Raw genomic sequence first — 19,318 nt, 5'->3', positions numbered from 1 at the left:
ACTATTTTTTAGGAACCCCTCCAGAAAGCCCTTCCTGAAGACTTCTTCAAACATGTTATCACGTCCTCATTCATTCAACAAATACCTATTGGGTAACTAATACTAGGCACTATTGTAGGCATTAGGGATACAGTGCTGAAGAAAATTGTTTGTTTGTTTTAAATTTTTTTTTTAATTATTTATTTATTTTATTTTTGGCTGTGTTGGGTCTTCGTTTCTGTGCGAGGGCTTTCTCCAGTTGTGGCAAGCGGGGGCCACTCTTCATCGCGGTGCGCGGGCCTCTCACTGTCGTGGTCTCTCTTGTTGCGGAGCACAGGCTCCAGATGCGCAGGCTCAGTAATTGTGGCTCACGGGCCTAGTTGCTCCGCGGCATGTGGGATCTTCCCAGACCAGGGCTCGAACCCGTGTCCCCTGCATTGGCAGGCGGACTCTCAGCCACTGCGCCACCAAGGAAGCCCCTGTTTGTTTTTTTTTTAAAGTGATTTCGCAGAGCTTACGTTCTATTGGGCAAAAATAGACAAATAAAAAATTAGTAAAATACACAGTATGTCAGATGGTAAAAGATGCCACGGAGAAACACAAATTTTAACGGAGGGGTAAGGTACCAGAATGTAGAGTTTACCTTTTTTTTTTTTTTTTTGGTCGCACCACTAGGCTTTTGGGATCTTAGTCCCCCGACCAGGGATCGAACCCATGCCCATGGTAGTGAAAGTGCCGAGTCCTAACCACTGGACTGCCAAGGAAGTCCCCAGGTTACCATTTAAAACAGGGCATAAAATAGGCCTCACTGAGGTGACACTTGAGTAAAGACTTGAAGGAGATGAAGAAGCGAGCCATGGGGAAGGGTGTGCAGGCCGAGGGAACAGTCTGAGGTGGGAGCATGCCTGGCATATTCAAGGAATGGCCATGTCTCCATTGTGACTGGTGCCAGGTAAGTGAGTGGGAGGAGAAAAGCAAGGAAAGTGTTGGAGAATGACTGGGGGGACAGATCACATAAGGCCTTGTAGGCCACTGTAAGGACTTTTTTTTTCCACTCTGAAAGAATAGGAACCATTTTTTACTCTGAATAAAATGGAAACCATTGCAGAATTTTGAGCAGAGAAGTGACATAATCGGACCTCACCTTCAAGAGCATTGCTCTGGCCATAGTGATGCGAACAGACTGAAATCTGGGAAGGGGGAAACAGGGAGACCAGTTGAACACTGACAATTCCTTTTCCATTCAGGAAAGTTTAGTAAATGAGCGCAAATGCTATTCCCCCTACCAAGATGCCTCTCCTAATCCTCCCTAAGATACCCCCTTCTCCTGGAGGCTCTCTCAACCTTTGTTCATGCATCTCTTCCAGCAATGGTCAGTCTTGTCTTTGTTCTGGGATTATTGGTGGGCTGTCCTCATCCCCCCAGATCTTAAACTCCTTAAGAGCAGATGCCCAGTTGCTTTCACAGCTGTAGCTGCCCCCAGTACAAAGTGCTGTGCACATAGTAGAAACCAAGTTAGAATTTTCTCTAAGGAATAAGTGATCCCATCCCTCCTTAGTTGAGCTGCCTTGCTCTTGCCTCTGAGGCTTCTTCCGGGCTGTGTTTCTGCCTGGAGAGCCACATCTCTTTGTGTTAAACGCTTAACCATCATGACAGCCCTAATTCGGTCTGTTAGCCATACTACACGACATAGCTTGTCAATGGCCTGCAAAGGCAGCCTGTCAGAGCTGGCAGGAAGCACATACCAAACACTATTTGCCAAAGCCATTGGCCTCTCTGGAGGCTACTGAGAGCAAATTAAATGAGTAATTATTGAGTCCTTAAATATTTATTGAGCACCCACTGTGATGTTATGCTCTGTACTAGGCAGTATACTAGGTATAAAAGTCAATAAAACAAACTTCTAAGGAGCTTACTGCAAACATAGGGTACACACCACATGCAAAGCACTGGAGAGGGAATAAAAATAAATAGAACTAGGTCCTTGTACTCCCAAGGACTTACCGTCCACCCATCCACCCATCACTTATTGAGCAATTACTTAGTGCACTGTGTGAAGGCTGGATGTAATGATGACACTGAGACACAATCCCTTTTCACAGTCCAGTGTGGAGACAGAGTAGTAAATAGGGGGGAGCTGGCATATGTAACAAACACAAACACAGTACAGGGCAGGTGATGTAATACAGATGCAAAATAATTGGAGAACAGGAGAAGGAGATGTTCATTGCAGTGAGGGTCTGGAAAGGCCTTCAGGTCTAAGTGGGATTTCAACAGAAAGCTGAAGGATGGATAGAACTAACGCAGGTGGTGGGGGGGTGGGGAATCTGGGGGAATAGAATACTATAAGCACAGAGCATGTTTACGGGCCAAAAAGTAGTCAGTGTGGCGTAGTTCATGGGTAAGAAGCCAGGTGTTACAGGAGCAAAGCTGGGCTGAGATTGGGTTTGGATGAGCTTGAAGGCCAAGCTGAGGATTTTCCTCAGCAGTGGAAAGCTACTGATGATTTTCAAGGAAAAGAGTGATGTTACTAGATCTGCACTTTAGAGAGGCAGCCGTGGCAATGTGGAGAGGTTAGAGAATGGAGGCAGGGAGACCAATCAGAGGAACAGTAATGAAGATTTGAACTAAAGTAGTGTAAAGACCCAGCTTTGAATGGATTTACTCATTCGTGCCCTTATTTTGTTCACAGACATCTCGATTATGTGCAAAACCTTGTATTGACTGAAGGTAGGGATGGAGCAGACAGGGAGAAAACAAAAATAAGACCCAGTTTATGTCCTTAAGGATATTATAACCAAGTGAGAGACATGGACCACTAAAACCCTACCACAGTCTTCCCTTGCTTCTGTCATGTGATACTTGGTTTCCCTCCTGTTCCCCACACTCCTCTGGCTCTAGTAGGAGTGCACAGTCTTCTGCCTGTACTCCAGGGGTCGCTCCAGGGCCTGGACGCTCTCCTCTCCTCATGCCTCAGGATATCCCATGATGACTACATCTTCCCTTATGGCTTTAAACATCAGCTATATGATGATGATTCCCCAATTTATCCCTAGTCCCAATCTCTCCCCAGAGTCATACAGCTGTATACCCAAACACCCAACCAAGCATCTCAACTGATTGCCCACTGGCACCTCCAACTCAATTCATCCAAATAGAACTCATCATCTTTCCTTCTTACCCAAACGAGCTTCTCCACTTACGCTCCCTATCTTAATGCATAAACATCACTCTCCATTTACTGCCAAAGCCAGAAACCAGGGTATCATCAGTGCCTCATCTTTTGTACCCCTAAACCCAGTCTATTATCAAACCCTATCCAGTCTACATTTTATGTGTCTTCTCCTTGGTGACTACCCTAATTTAGGCTACTGACTGATCTCCCTGTCTCTAGTTTTACTCTGTCAGTCTATGCTTCATACTAAGCCAGAGAGATCTTTCTAAAATCCAGATCTCATACCATGCCTGTTTAAAAACTTAATAGCTTTTCATGAATTTAATCACGACCTATAAAGATTTGTGTGACAGCTCTTCAGCCTGGCTGTATGATATTCCATTGTATGGATGGACCATAATTTATTTAACTAGTTCTCTAGTGATAGATGTTTGAATTGTTTGTAAACTTTTGCTACCGTAAATAATGCTATAGTTGAAAATTTTATATATAGTTTATTTTGCATGTGTGCAAGTATATTGGATTAGAAATTATATTCATTTGTAATTTTGGCAAGTACTGACAATTTACGGTTCTACCGGTAACATATATGAGGGCCTGTTTCTCCATAACCAGGCCAAGGGCATATTGTCAAACATTCGGATTTTTTTGCCTGTCTATAGGTGAAAAATGATATCTAAATGTAGTTTCAATTTTCTTGTGTATGAGATTGAGCATTTTTTCGTATGTCTAAGAGCCATTTATCTTTTCTTTTATGTTAACCATACCATTTTGTTATTGGATTTTTGTTCTTTTTCATATTGATTTGAAGGGATTTTGTATATACCGAGCAAATTAGTCCTTTTGTCTGTGGTATGAGCTGCAAACATTTCCCCCAGTTTGCCATTTGTCTTTGTTTATGGTGTTTTTTGCTCTGCAGAAATTATAGATTTTTATGTTGACAGAATTGTCTCTTTTAATGCTTTGGGAAACTTTGTGCTATTCTGAGATATTTTCTCCACTACGACATACAAATTTATAGTTTTACTATTTTACATTTATTTAAACACAATTGATTCATATGGATTTATTTTAGCGTAAGGACTAAAGTAGAGATACCACATTATTTTTTTTCAGGTGGCTACGCAATTGTCTCAATACCACTTACTGTATAATCCATTTTTCCCTACTGATAGAGAATGCCATCTTTATCATATACTAACATCTTAAATGTCTTGGGTCTATTTCTGGACTCTTTATTTTGTTCTCTTGATCAAATTGTCCATGCTTGCACTAGTGTCCTCTGGATTTTACTATTTTAGATATTGTAGCTTTTATTGGTTTAATATCCAATAGAGCTATTCCCCTTTCATTAACTTTTTCAGAATGTTCATGGTTATTCTTGATGCAAAAATTTCCATATGAACTTTATATTCAGGTTATGTAGTCTGTTGGTATTAGATTGTGTTACATTTATAGGTTAATGAGAGCTGACGTCTTTATGACAGTGAGTCTTTCTACCCAAAAATAGAGTATGCCTTTCCATTTATTCATGTCTCCTTTTGTGTCCTTCAATAGCATTTTTAGTTTTGGGCACCTAGATCTAGCACATTGTTAAGATTACTCTTGGTTACATTACATTTTCATTGCTATTGTAAATGATACATTTTATTCTCATATACTTTCTAATTGGCTGTTGTTCATTGACTTTTTATATACTAATTTGTACCCACTTTGCTAAAATGTCTTATTTGTATTAGTTTTTCAGTTGATATCCTTGGATTTTCCAGTTAGGCTATTATATCATAAATAAATAATGGTAATTTCACCTCTTCTCTAGTTTTTTTTATCTCATTCCTCTCTCTTCTGCAATTAAGTAGGCTAGTACTTCCAAAGCAGTGTTAAATAAAAATAGTCACAGGGGCCATCCTTGTGGAATACCTAACTTCAATGAGAATAATTTAGGTTTCCTCATTAAGTGTGATTCTGGCTTTCGGACTGAGATATATACATTTTGTCATGTTAAATAAGTCGGATGTTTCATAAAGTTTGTGATTCTCTACCTTGGGGGTTGATATTTCAGAGAGATTCAGTCTGTGTATGAGACTCATCCTTTGCAAATGGTTTCTCCTCCCTTAGAGAAAAAAAAAAAAAGAGTACAGATATCAATTAGAGTCCATGTTGACTTAAAATGCATTGTGAATCCAAAGGCAACTTTGTACTGGTCAACAGCTTTATTAAACTTGCCTTCCTAAGAAGGTATATTTGAGCCAACAGCAGAGAGATCCTGTGTCCTCTGACTGAGTGCCCAGAAGGTAACAGCCTTAGGTGAAAGAAAAACTGGTCCTGCTCTAGTGGATGGGAGCTGGGAGGGGCTGTGCTATCAAAGTCTGGGTCCTAGACTGACCACCTGGCAGGAGACACCAAGACCCAAGCCCTAAGAACAGTACCAACAGCTAACATTTTTTAAGCACTTGCTATATACGACGTACTTGTTTAAACAGTGAGTGATTTACTCCTCAGAACCATCCTACAAAGTGGGTACTATTATTTCCCCGCAGATGATGGCAAACTGAGGCAAAGAAATATATTAACTTCTCAAGGTCACAAGATGGTAGGTGATAGAGCTAAGGTTTAAAGTCAGGCAGAGCCTGTATTCTTAACCACCATGTCCTAATCCCCCAGATGAAGGAGCCTGGGGCCCTGAGCAAAGATCCAGGAGAAACCATGATGATCGTGGCCTCCACGGTAAGCCACGTCTATCCCAGGGATAGTGCTGCACTGTGAAAGATTACCCTGGAGCCAGGGACAGTTAACTGGAGGTTAGATGACTGGTGCCATTGCTAACTTTTCTTTTTATCCACACTCTTCTTTTTGTTCCTTTACTGGCTCCTCCTCTACCTTAACTTAAATGTTGGAGTGCCCCAGGCATGGGTCTTGGACCTTCCTATTCTCTGTCTACACTCTCTCCCTAGGCATTGGCATTATCTTCATGAGAATGATTCCCTAATGTATATCCCCAGCCCAGGTCTCCTCCCTGACTGTACTAGTGTGCCCACCTCTCTCCTCAACACCTCCACCAGAATACCTCACAGGCATCTCATACTTAACATGTCTAAACAGAACTCTTCATTTCTGCGCCTATACAAACCTCCTCCTCCCACAGACTTCCCCTTTCCCCTAGGTTTATTTAACATGCTTATTCAACAAGTATTTATTAAGTACCTACTATAGCAGTGAACAAAACAGACAAACCCCCCTGCCCTCATAGAGCTTATATTCTACTGCTGGGGGACATATAATAAACAGGAAAAAAATAAGTAAATTACATCACACATTAGGAGAAAATAAATGCTAACGAAAAAACAAAGCAGGGAAGGGATACAGAATGCAGGGGATGGAGACCGAAACTTTTTTTTTAAATAAATTTATTTACTTATGGCTGTGTTGGGTCTTCGTTTCTGTGCGAGGGCTTTCTCCAGTTGCGGCAAGCGGGGGCCACTCTTCATCGCGGTGTGCGGGCCTCTCACTGTCGCGGCCTCTCCCGTTGCAGAGCACAGGCTCCAGATGCGCAGGCACAGTATCTGTGGCTCATGGGCTTAGTTGCTCCGTGGCATGTGGGATCTTCCCAGACCAGGGCTCGAACCCGTGTCCCCTGCATTGGCAGGCGGATTCTTAACCACTGTGCCACCAGGGAAGCCCTGAAACTTTTAAAAGACCAAGTGAGAGGAGCAGGAGATGAGGTCGTGACCTCATGAGCTTTTACTCCAAGGATGATGGAGGATTTTGCACAGAGGCTTGACATGAGTGGATTTCCATTTCTTTTAGCTGCTGTGAAGAAATTGGAGGAGAGGCGGTAAAGATGAAAGCTGGGAGACTAGTTAGGGAGCTCTTGCAATAGTCCGGGTGAGAGAAGGTGAATCCAGGGTATTTGGATCAGGAAATAGTGTTGGAGCTGGTGAGATATGACCAGATTCTGGATATATTCTAAAGAGGGGGGGTTGTCTCATATCCATCCAGGTACTCAGGCCAAAAATCTAGATCTTATCCTTGATTCTTCCTTTTCCCTCATATCCTATATTCAATCCATCAGTAAGTCCTTGTGGTTCTACCTGCAAAATATACATCAAAGTCACTATTTCTGTCCATCTTCACTGCCCCCACAACCCAGCTAAACCACCCGAGTTTACCCTCTCACTTGGATTGCTACAATAGCCTCTTCATCTGATCTCTCTCCTTCCTCTTTTACCCCCCTACAATCCGTTCTCCACAAGTAGACAAAGGGATCATTTAAAAAATTAAATCATATCACAGGATGGATGCTTTTGCTTGCCATCCTTTAAGGGCTTTCTAATGCATTAAGAATAAAGGCCAAGGGGACTTCCCTAGGGGTCCAGTGGTTGAGACTCTGTGCTTCCACTGCAGGGGGCATGGGTTCGATCCCTGGTGGGGGAACTAAGATCCTGCATGCTGTGCAGCATGGCAATCAATCAATCAATAAAATTGTTTAAAAAAAGAATAAAGAACAAAATCTATACCATGAACTACAAGGCCTAATGTGATCTGCCCTGATGACCTCTCTATTCTCATCTCCCTCCCTCTTTTTCTTGATCATCCTGTTCCAGCCACACTAAACTCCTTCCTCCTCCTCAAACTCACCAAGCTCTTTTCTGCTTTGGAGTTATGCTGTCCCCTCTGACTAGGTCCTCTTACCCCAGCTCTTTGCCTAACTGGTCCCTTATCAGCTGTCAAATCTCAATTCAATTGTCACCTCCTTAGAGACCTCCCTGATAACTCTCACCTAGTATAGCTACTATGCTATATCTAGTATAGTCCATCACACCTTGTATCAGAAAACACAGTCTTTCAGGGGAAATAAAATAGGTTAATACTCATTAAGCAAGGTCACAAATGAACAGGGGACTCTTAAAGCACAAGGCTATCATACACTGTCAGGCCCAGAAGGGCTAGCCTCCCATCTGACACTTGAATCGCCTGGCAATGTCCAGGTGATGTGTGCTTGACACCTCCACTGAGGGGACCACCCTAGCTGCTGGACAGCTTTGGAATTGTATCTTTCTTATTCTGAGCCGCAGTGTGTTTCTCTAAGGCTATTACCCTTTTGCGCCCCTCCAAGGAAGCATAAAACAAATAGAAACCCTCTTTTAGAGAACAGTCTTTCTGGTTTCTCAAGACAGCTCTCACACCCCCAAACTCCCAACTTTTCCTGTAGTTTTGTCCTCCCATCTCCAGGGCACTCTCGTCTGAAGGTGCTTCCTTTGGTCGTCTTACCTCCCGGGGCCCACAGCTGCCTCCAGCAATCCAGGTGGGGTCGGGCTGATGGGAAGGGCACTCCTTCTCCCAGGGCCTCTACCTTCTAGAACCGCGGCCTACAACCCTCCCTCCGTTCCTTAGCTATCAACCTCCCTGCCCCTTCTATATGCATCTCTCCGGCTGGAGGGAGCTCAACATCATCTCCCCGTATTGTGCCTAGCACAGGGCCCGCCACAGAGTAGTTTCTCTAAAACCTTTGGTGGAATCAAACAATCCATAATTGCTCCTGAGAAACTATCAAAGAGTCCTAGATGTCTCAGGAGGCTGCAAGATTCGGAAGCCGAAATCTAGTCAGCCGCCCGGCCCCACCCTCGGGCCCGCCCCTTCCAGCGTTGCCTCATCTCGCTACTCAGGCTATCCCGCCCCAAGTCTCGCCTTTCCCTTTAATCACTTCCACCAACCTGGATCCTATAATCCCTGATGCCTCCCTATATGTTGTCCCAATTGGGAAAGCCTTTAATTTCGGCTGTTAACAAAACAGCTACACCTTCGCTACCACGGCCACGCCCCCTTACTCACGTTACCCGGGCGAACCGGAAGGGGTTGCGCAGCCCTTAGTTCGTAGACCCGGAAGTAGACGGGCCTCACGGAAGCCGGCTTTGGCCCTGCGGCTGCTGCAGTCGCCGCGGAGAAATTGTTGGAGCTGGCAGCCTAGGAATGGTGAGACCTCGCGGTTCGCCTCTGAGTGTTCTGAGCAGAGTTGGGGGTGAAATGGAGTTCCCCAGAGTGCCGCCGGGGACGACACCCCGCCAGGTCTGGGGCCCCGCCCCGGGAGCGCCCCGAAAATCTGCGCATGCGTGGGCCGGACCGGGCCGGAATCTGGTCCGAGAAGTTACGCATGCGCAAAGGTGGCATGCCGAAGGTGGGGTGAGAATTGATCTGGGAGTTGACTCCCTTTCCCCGCCACCGGCCCGTGGGGCTTAAACCAAGGCTGCGAGGGCATCGGGGTTCACTCGGTGCTTTGCTTTTGAGTTGCAGGGCTGACTTCGTCACCACTCCTATCCCGAGCCCCTGAAACAGACCTGGACTAATCCCCTACTGTGGGTGTGCCCTTGCGGGGAGAACGAGGGGCGGAGGGCTGGAGAAGGCAGGGGGCGCTGACCCTGCCTCAGTCTACCCGCGGAATCGGGCCCTTCACCCTCTCCCCAGGTGGCAAGATTCCCAGCCGTATCAAATGGTACGGCGCGAGGAGCGCACCTGGGGGCAGGGCTGGAACGCTGCGCGGAGAGACACCCTGGTCAGAAGGGGCGGGACTCTCCGAAGCGGCGCGCTCCGCAGAGTCCCTAATACCTGAGTTCTACGGGCTTAGGCGAGGGCCCCCCCCAGGGCGGTTGATATTTGCTCAGTTCCCAAGCCGCGTTTTTTAGCTTCCACGAGGTACCACCCACTAAATCTTCAGCCAGAGCTTCAAATGAAAAAAAGTGAGATGGACTGGTTGGAGTTCAATCTCCGTTTCCTTTTCCCTGCTTTGGGCTGGGAGGGGAGCTGAATGGGCAGCTGACAAAGAAGAAGTGAGCCAAGAATCCCTTGTTTCTGGCTAGTTTATAGTCAAGGCCCTTAACCTAGGGGCTATGAGTAGAATTAGAGTGGTTTGTGAACCTCCTAAAATGTGTACATTTTTCTAGGGTCCATAGCTTTTATCACTGTCTCAGAGATGTCGGTGACCTTCGAAAGGCTACTGGTTTATCAGGGTCATATTGGCAGAATATATTGTGTCTCTTCTCCTGGTGTTTTCCCTAGCTTATGGGATCCTGGGGAACTGTTCCATTATAAGGAGGTGAGGCTGGCCAGTTCGAAACCTGAGCCTCAGGGAGCCTCATTTCTCCTTTGCAGAATCTCTTCTCAGCCTCTAAGCTCACCTGGTCAGAATCCTTGGATGAACCTGTGGGACCCTTCCTTCTAGCCCTGTGGTTTGGAACCAGTGGCTTTGGGACTGTGAGAGGATGGACAAAGGTAGTATGAGGCCGGGCCAGCTCCCCAAACGCTCAGGCGCCAAGCATCTGCTGATTCCACCCCGTGCCTGGCACGTGTGTCTTTCGGTCCTGGCTGGGCATTGCCACCTCCCCCTGGGCCAGCACCACCCACGTACCTCTCGGCAGAGGCCACAATTGACTGACTTGCTGTTGAGCTGACGCTCTTTGGCATGGCTGCATTTTGATGGCAGAGGGAGCAGTTATGCCCAGAGCCCGGTGTGTCGGCATCACCAGTCTGACCTGAGCACCATGTGCTGCACAACATGACACATGGCACCGGGAGAACTGCCCAGCGTGGAAGGTCTGGGCCCAGATGGGATCTGGATGGCCAAGGAACTCCCACCTTAAAACTTCAAGTGTCAAGGAAGCAGGGGAGGGACCAAGAGGGCTGGTAGGGGAAGGGGGGCTGAGGAGGGGTCCCATGTGCAGAGGCTCAGGGCTCTGCTAGGCATTTAGGAGGCCTGGGTTCACCACTTCTCTTTTTCTAGATTCTCAGGGGCTGCTAGATTCATCCCTGATGGCATCAGGCACTGCCAGCCGCTCAGAGGATGAGGAGTCACTGGCAGGGCAGAAGCGGGCCTCCTCACAGGCTTTGGGCACCATCCCTAAACGAAGAAGCTCCTCCAGGTACTAGGGTTTGAAGGGCCAGAGACTGAGACTGCTGCATGCTTTTGCCCCTGTTGGGAATGGCTCCCTGAGCCCCTCTGGGACCCAACTGTTGGCAGACCCTTGTGCTTTTCCTGTCCCTACTAAGTCCCTCCCCATGAGGCTGAGAGCAAGGGAGGGAGATCTTAGGTCTTGGACAGGAAATCTTTGTGGTGCAGTATGCTGTCATCTCAGGGGTGGAGCATAGCAGTTCCATGCCCCACCCACTGAGCCAGAGCAGTTAGCATCCTGCCTGCTGGGAACCTGCTCTACTTTAGGAGCTGGGTGTGTGTGAGTGGGTACTGGGGATGGGGCACAGAGCGCTCACTGGGTAGGACTCTTCTCAGGTTCATCAAGAGAAAAAAGTTTGACGATGAGCTGGTGGAGAGCAGCCTGGCTAAGTCCTCTACCCGGGCGAAGGGGGCCAGTGGGGTGGAACCAGGGCGCTGTTCGGGGAGTGAACCCTCCTCCAGTGAGAAGAAGAAGGTGAGGATTGGGAGACGTGGGGAATGGAGAGGGGTGGGGGCCAGTGCCAGATTTTGTGTTTCCCCACAACCTTTGCCAGCTGGCAAGAGCCCTGCAGAGGAGGCTTATGAGAGGATCAAGCTGCCCCGGCCCACCTCAGATGCCTCCCTCCTGGGAGCCCATCCCTCGCTACTCCGCTTTTCTTGCTGCACCCATCACCACCCTGTCAGTGCATCCTGTATCACATTCTGTGTAGGAGGCATAGAGCGTGCATCTATTCTGGGAGCAGACAGCCTGTTCCAAGCATTGCTGGCTGTAAAAATAACCCCCAGGTGGCATTGCTCTGGCCCCAGACACTGTACCAGCAAGAGTGTTTTCCTGGTATCCTCCCCACCCACCCTCCATGCTGGGGTTGGGGGGGCGCCACCAGCATAAAGAAGACCCCATATGGTCAAGGACTGTGTAGAAGTACTTTGATGGGGGCGGGAAAGGGGAGGGAGGGGCACTAGAAAGCTGAGCCCCCTGCCTGTGGTTTGTTGTTGGGTGGGGCTGGAGCTGCCACACAGTGTGCGAAGCTCTAGGCCTGAAGCCCTAGCTGCCCTGATGAGCTCACTCTGCTCCTGCCTTCTGCCCAGGTGTCCAAGGCCCCCAGCACCCCTGTGCCGCCCAGCCCAGCCCCAGCCCCTGGACTCACCAAACGTGTGAAGAAGAGCAAACAGCCACTCCAGGTGACCAAGGATCTGGGCCGCTGGAAGCCTGCGGACGACCTCCTGCTCATCAATGCCGTGTTGCAGGTAGTGCTTCCCACCACAGGGGTTGTGTTCGCCTTCTCCCCGCAGCCTCCAGTTCCCAGCCCCCCATCTAGCCCAGCAGTGTCCTGTAGGTGCCACGGGAGGGTTCTTCCCAGCTCTAAGGCTGGAGCAAACCACTCTGGGGCCTTGCAGACCAATGACCTGACATCTGTCCACCTGGGCGTGAAGTTCAGCTGCCGCTTCACCCTGAGGGAAGTCCAGGAGCGCTGGTACGCCCTGCTCTACGATCCTGTCATCTCCAAGTGAGTGGGCTGGCCCCAGCAGCGGCGTGGTACTGGGGACACCAGAATTTGGCTCCTGAACAGAAAGAATTGTACAGGGGAGGGGCCTGGGAGGCAGGGCTCCTTGGGGCCTTGTATCTTCTGAGATGATACTGAAGACCTGCCAGGCTTCAGGGGGAAGCTGCTTCCTGCTACCAACCCTGCTAATCCAGGCTGGATGTCAGGAGCAAGGACCTGGAAGCCAAGGAAGCAGCGTGAGAGAAAACACTACATGAGTGCCAGGAGCCCTGTTCTACCACCGTGTGCATTGTGGTTTGGGGCGGTCACCTCCCAGCCTTCCCACACTGACCTCCCACAGTTTCTTCCTCCAGAAGAAGGAGTTGGAACAGAAGAACACCAGGGCCTCTTCCAGCTCCAACAGTCCAAATACACCTATGCACACACACAACACACACTCTTCCTTCTCAGTCACTTCGTTTGACATCATCAGAATTTGGTCGAATGCTTAACACCCATCTTCTACTCCACAGCCCCTGTCACCACTTAAGCTATAGCCACAGCCCTGATATACCAGGAAGTGGGCAGGGCACAGCTTGGGAAAGAGGAGGTGGCTAGTGGGTGGCAGCTTTGGCCAAGTAAGGAGAAAGTTCTTGGGGCACTAGCAGCAGCCGGTCTCAGGATCTCCCTCCGGACTGGCCTGTAGGTGGCTGTGCCCTTGAGCCTCTTCACGGGGTTGAACACAGGAACCTGAGTTTTTTGAGTTGCCTGTTAATGTTTTCGGCAGACGCACGAGGTCACAGGTCCTGTGCTAAGCCTTGGGCTCTTCCTGTTGAGGGCCTGGATCTTTGAGTTCTGGATATCAAAGGCCTGCAGGCTTTGGAGAAGTAGGAACCCCAGATTGCTTGACACCCTTCCCTCAACCCTGCCCTGCCCTCTATCTCCCTCCTGCCCAGGCTGGCCTGCCAGACCATGAGACAGCTGCACCCAGAGGCCATTGCCGCCATCCAGAGCAAGGCCCTGTTTAGCAAGGCTGAAGAGCAGCTGCTGAGCAAAGTGGGATCGGTAAGGCTGAGGGCTGGTAATGCTGAGGGGCAGGGCGGGAGCCGGCTAACCTGGAAAACTGACTGCGGGGAGGCTCCACTGCTTGGAGACGCACGTACACCTGCAAGGCCTTTGTGGACCGGGTCCTCAGGGAGAGCCAAGCCTGGCTTCCTGGGCGGCAGTAGCTATCGCTTTTTCCAGCTCCTGCTGGGGACTGGGACAGGGGGCACGGATGGTATGGCAGAGACAGGAGCAGGGAAACCCAGATGCCCAGAGTGTGCTTCTTGCCCTCCAGACCAGCCAGCCTACCTTGGAGACCTTCCAGGACCTGCTGCACAGACACCCTGATGCCTTCTACCTGGCCCGTACTGCCAAGGCTCTGCAGGCCCATTGGCAGCTCATGAAGCAGTATTACCTGTTGGAGGACCAGACAGGTAACTGGGCCAGGAGCTGGCAGAGTGAGGGTGCGTGTATGTGAGTGTGAAGGGGGCTGGACACAGCTCCCCTCAGGTGCCCTGTAACAAATCCCTCCGTGGCCCCCAGTGTCTTGTTCACCTCTCTTTGCAGCAAAAACCACTTCCTTCCAGAGGGAGAGAAGGTGGCTGGAATGGTCTTCAGGATCATGGTGAGGGTAGCCAAAATTGCCTAGAATCCTGAACAAAAAGACTAAATGGCAGAGTTGTCTCCCACTTCTTGACTTTTTTGTGTTTTTTGACATGTTTTACCATTACATAAATAATAGTACATTCTTCACAAGTAACATTCACACATGAGTAAAATGTGAAAGTCCCTTCACCGCTCACCCTTCCCCCTTTCCCACCCACTTTCTCTAAGGCTTTCTGCCCCTTCCGTCTTTCCACACTCCTTCTCACTGCCTCTCCTTCCACCAAGCATTTGTGCTGTGGGGCTGCCATCAGGCCATTCCCAAATCCCTGCAGGGACTTTAACCCAGGCCGCCTGTCTTTCTCCTTTCCCTAGGGCCAGAAAGCTTCCTTTCTTCCCTCACCAGCAAAACTCTCACTCTCCTAATAACAGATATTAGGAAAGCAGTCTGATTAAACTGCAGGAAGCTCTTCAGTTAGATTTGGGTTTCAGGATCAGACTTCCATAGTCCAAGCACACTTTACTTTTACTTCCTAAAGATTATTGCATGTTGGCTACTATATAGTTGTTCATACTGTTCTGAAAATGAAGCTTCAGTTCTGCCTGTCACCTTACTCGCTAGGTCCTGCAGCTTCTGGATAATAAAAGATTCCTACCAGAGGATTTTAGGAAATCTTGTCAGGGGAGGCCCCATCTTTCCTTCCTGAGGATCTCTGAATTTAGTGCCCAGTGGGCAGCCCACTTTATTCCAGATCTCTGCTGCTTCCTCAGGCTCAGCTATCACTGACCTCCCACAGAGAGAACAGACACTGGATAAAGTTTATTTTTACTGCTGTAGCTAGCTCCTTTGTCACTATTTTAAAAGTTACCTTGTGTATATTTGTTTTTTTGTTTGTTTGTTTTTAATAAGTTTATTTTATTTTTGGCTGCATTGGGTCTTCGTTGCTGCGCACAGGGTTTCTCTAGTTGTGGCAAGCGGGGGCTACTCTCCGTTGCGGTGTGCGGGCTTCTCGTTGCGGTGGCTTCTCTTGTTGTGGAGCACGGGCTGTAGGCGCGCGGGCTTCAGTAGTTGTGGTGCGCGGGCTTCAGTAGTTGTGGCACGCAGGGTCAGTAGTTGTGGCTCACGGGCTCTAGAGCACAGGCTCAGTAGTTATGGTGCCCGGGCTTAATTGCTCCGCAGCATGTGGTATCTTCCCGGACCAGGGCTTGAACCCGTGTCCCCTGCATTGGCAGGTGGGTTCTTAACCACTGCGCCACCAGGGAAGCCCCTATTGTGTGTATTTGTTAATGTAAAGGTATAATTTTTCTCTTCAAGAGTCGTCTTATGTGGATATTTGATTTCTCCTTTGCTATTTCATGCTTGGAGTCCCTAGGAACAGGGAGTATACACTGCTTACCTATCAAGTCAGCTGAATATTAGGTTGGTAGGATTCAGGCAGCTCTGGCGAGGTGACTGCCCCAACCCCGTCTCCCCACAGTCTGAACTAAGGTGGAGGGCGGTGGTGGTGGAGCATCTGTGGCTCCTGTGCAGCCCCCCTCGCATCCCTGGCAGTGATGACACCCCAGGGGTTGTCGGACTCCTCAACCGGCGGTCTCACTAGCTAGTCAGAGCTGCTGATGAGCAGACGCTGCAGGCCTGGGAACCACTGACACTAAGGCAGGAGTTCTCAGATTTGGGGACCCCAATCGCTTTTACATTGTGACCAGAAAAGAACTGAAAAACTTGCATGAGACAATATTTATCCTGAATACATCTGATGGATTCTGATATTACTGCATTCCCTTTCTTTCTTTTTTTTTTTTTGGAAAAAAGTGAATTTCATGACCTGTTAACGTGTCATGACCCACAATTTGAAAACACTGGCTTAAGGCTCCCTTCTGATACATCCTGAGTGAGACTTGACTGGCATGTGCCTCTCAGCCCCTTGCCGAATGTGGCAGAAAATGTTTGGGAGCATGTGATGTGGTAGAAGAGGCAGTCTGGATTTGGAATCAGGAAAGCAGGCCTTGATTCCTGGCTGTGTCCTGAACTAGTCACATAGTTTAACCCTTCCTCCTGTATCTGTTTCCTCATCTGTAACGTGCAGCTAATAGTAATGCCTTCCCTACGTAGTTCAAGGCTTTGTAAGTGAGAACTCTTCGCACACTGAAAAGACCGTGCAAAGGTCAACTTTTTTTATTTTTTTATTTTTTTATTTTTGGCTGCATTGGGTCTTTGTTGCTGCACACGGGCTTTCTCTAGTTGCGGCGAGCGGGGACTACTCTTCATTGCAGTGCACGAGCTTCTCATTGCAGTGGCTTCTCTTGTTGCAGAGCATGGGCTCTAGGCGCGTGGGCTTCAGTAGTTGTAGCACATGGGCTTCAGTAGTTGTGGAGCGCGGGCTCCAGAGTGCAGGCTCAGTAGTTGTGGCGCACGGGCTTAGTTGCTCTGCGGCATGTGGGATCTTCCCGGACCAGGATTCGAACCCGTGTCCCCTGCGTTGGCCGGCGGATTCTTAACTACTGCGCCACCAGGGAAGCCCCAAAGGTCAATTTTAATTCCCTTCCCTTTCTAGAACCACCTCTGCCCCCCAGCTAACCCCAGGAATGCTTTGTGCCAAAGTAGCATGCAGTCTGATCTGCATGCAAGCTGTTACCTTTATCAGGTTAACTTTTGTTGATTTCAGTACGAGACCGTCCCCATGGGCTGTCTTTACAGTTTGTCCTCTTAGTTCATTTGTCTGCTCAGCAGCTTGTGGTTGAGCGGGAGCATTGGCGCTGACCCTCCCTCTCTCCTTCGTTCAGTGCAGCCGCTGCCCAAGGGGGACCAAGTGCTGAATTTCTCCGACGCAGAGGACTTGATTGATGACAGTAAGCTCAAGTGAGTGGCTGGGGCCACAGGCAGGGCACAGAGAGCTGAGTGTCTCCCCAGGACAGAGCTCCCTGTGCTGCCCGGCCCTGCCTCTCCTGCTGCAGGGAACAGAGCCCAGCCCAGACTCGGCCTGGAGCTCCAGTTGTAGCTGTTGGTCTCCCTGCTAAGCGCCCTCTCCGTCCCTCCCGCCCCGTTGTACCTTACCCCCACCCTAGAGAGGGAAGCTAGGCTAAGGCCAGAGGAACAGCCCACGGGGCCACTGGGCTGAGGGACTGAGGGATCCTACTGAGCCCAGTAGCACCTAATGGTGATGGCAGGTGAGCTCAAATTGGAGCCTGATTCATCCTTCTCTTCTCTCCCCCCAGGGACATGCGAGATGAAGTCCTAGAACATGGTGAGTGTGCCTTGGTGGGGACAGTGAGGGGGTGGGAGCTCCTGCTGGAACAGAGAGAAACAGTACAAGGTGCTGGTGACCTCAGAGAGTCCTTCCTTACCACCCCACTCCACCCCACTCCACCCCAGAGCTGACAGTGGCTGACCGGCGCCAGAAACGAGAGATTCGGCAGCTGGAACAGGAACTGCATAAGTGGCAGGTGCTAGTAGATAGCATCACAGGTGAGGAGGCCAGGGGACCAGCAGGGTCGTGCTCCAAATCCCTTCGCCCCTTCCTGAGCCCCTGTAGTTGCTTGGCTGGGTTCACCCTCATTTCCCAGACCTCTAGCTCCTTTCCCTCAGTGGATCTTGCCCTGGCTCCCTGCCTTCCATGCTGTGGCTCTAAAGAGTGGGCTCTTCTCTGACATGAGCTGCTCTCCCCCAGGCATGAGCTCTCCGGACTTTGACAACCAGACCCTGGCAGTGCTGCGGGGCCGCATGGTGCGGTACCTGATGCGCTCGAGAGAGGTGAGGCCGGTCCAGCCCTCCCTGTCCTCATCCCCGTCCCCACCCCTACCTCCCCCTTCCTAGGTTCCCCATCTCCGTCGATCTTCCCCTCACTGCCCTTTCTATGTCTGGTCCCTGATTTCTCATCTTTCCTGGGCCTGTGTGGACTCCTCCCCATTCCTCAGGTTCCAGCCCTCACCTGCCCCATTTCCCCAGATCACCCTAGGCAGAGCAACCAAGGATAACCAGATTGACGTGGACCTGTCTCTGGAGGGTCCGGCCTGGAAGATCTCCCGGAAGCAAGGTACCAGCGGGAAGCAGTGTGAGGATGTCGCTCCCAGCCTCTCGCTGCCCTCCAGCCCTGGGGATTGGTCTCCGTGGGAACCTCAGGGACTGGGTGGGGCTGAGGAGTTCGCATTTTAAGATCTCTAACTTGGGAGTCCTGGGTGCCTTCTAGCAGCCCCAGGAAGCAGAGGGTACATGGGGGTTACAGGCCCTCTTCTGGCCTTCCCCCCATCCTATCATACCCCCGTTCCTCTCTATTCCCATAGGTGTCATCAAGCTGAAGAACAACGGTGATTTCTTCATTGCCAATGAGGGCCGGCGGCCCATCTACATCGATGGACGACCTGTGCTGTGTGGCTCCAAATGGCGCCTTAGCAACAACTCCGTGGTGGAGGTGAGCTGGGGGGAGGTGGAAAGGCCAGGATGAGCCCCATGGTGTGGTGAGGCAGCGTGTGGGCCTGGCCCCGGCCCCTAGTCTCACCTCTGTCCTTAGCCACCCTTCTCTCCCGCCCACAGATTGCCAGCCTGCGATTCGTCTTCCTCATCAACCAGGACCTCATTGCCCTTATTCGGGCCGAGGCTGCCAAGATCACGCCACAGTGAGAAGTGGTAGCAGGACCCATGGGCTCTCTCTGGCCTCAGTTTCCCCTGCCCTCCCAGACCCCTGGAGCTGGCAACTCAGGCTCCTGGAAAAACCAGAGGGGGCTGTGGGAGACTCAGCTCCTGGCCCCTTGATCTGAGCCTCTGCGGGCGGGCGGGGCTGGCCCTGGGAAAGGGACCCTCAGGCTGGGACCCTCAGGCTGCCTTAGTGCCAGAGCCCCTCCCTTTCTCTCTCTGCAGAGGCCCCCTGCCCTTTCCCCCAGATTCCCACCTTTGCTCCATGTCTCCAGCTGATTAGCTTCAGACTTCTCCTGTATTATTTTTCTTTTGTAAATACAAAGCACTGAGTTCCAAAGTAGTTTCTTTTATTATTATTTTTTTAATATAAAAAATGTGGGGACAGGTGAGGCAGGGGCACATGCAGGGGATAGCAGAACCCCTCCTTGGCCTCAGGCCACTGTCCCCCAGCCTGCAGA

The 19,318-nt window shown here is 49.9% G+C and overlaps 1 protein-coding gene and 1 long non-coding RNA gene across 2 annotated transcripts; one reads left to right on the top strand and one right to left on the bottom strand.

The window, feature by feature from the left end:
- Positions 1 to 5,195: 5,195 nt before the first annotated feature.
- LOC132373164 (uncharacterized) lies at positions 5,196 to 8,976 on the bottom strand. Its single transcript, XR_009505359.1, has 3 exons — positions 8,426 to 8,976; positions 6,570 to 7,245; positions 5,196 to 5,267 (listed from the first exon to the last, which is right to left on the bottom strand). It is a non-coding gene; the product is annotated as an uncharacterized LOC132373164 (long non-coding RNA).
- Positions 8,977 to 9,040: 64 nt separating this feature from the next.
- Positions 9,041 to 19,200, top strand: MCRS1 (microspherule protein 1). The gene is made up of 15 exons (XM_059935830.1): positions 9,041 to 9,127; positions 10,301 to 10,420; positions 10,929 to 11,067; positions 11,433 to 11,571; positions 12,186 to 12,344; positions 12,495 to 12,604; positions 13,537 to 13,645; positions 13,920 to 14,058; positions 17,012 to 17,087; positions 17,444 to 17,472; positions 17,601 to 17,693; positions 17,896 to 17,978; positions 18,174 to 18,261; positions 18,509 to 18,636; positions 18,759 to 19,200. The coding sequence occupies exons 2-15, from the start codon at positions 10,411 to 10,413 to the stop codon at positions 18,843 to 18,845; spliced, it is 1,389 nt and encodes a 462-aa protein (XP_059791813.1). The 5' UTR covers positions 9,041 to 9,127; positions 10,301 to 10,410; the 3' UTR covers positions 18,846 to 19,200.
- The last annotated feature ends 118 nt before the right edge of the window (positions 19,201 to 19,318 follow it).

Source organism: Balaenoptera ricei, chromosome 10 (genome assembly GCF_028023285.1).
Source record: "Balaenoptera ricei isolate mBalRic1 chromosome 10, mBalRic1.hap2, whole genome shotgun sequence".
Classification (NCBI taxonomy): Eukaryota; Metazoa; Chordata; class Mammalia; order Artiodactyla; family Balaenopteridae; genus Balaenoptera; species Balaenoptera ricei.
The sequence above is the reverse complement of the archived record's forward strand: the minus strand, read 5'-3'. Positions and strand labels throughout refer to the sequence as shown.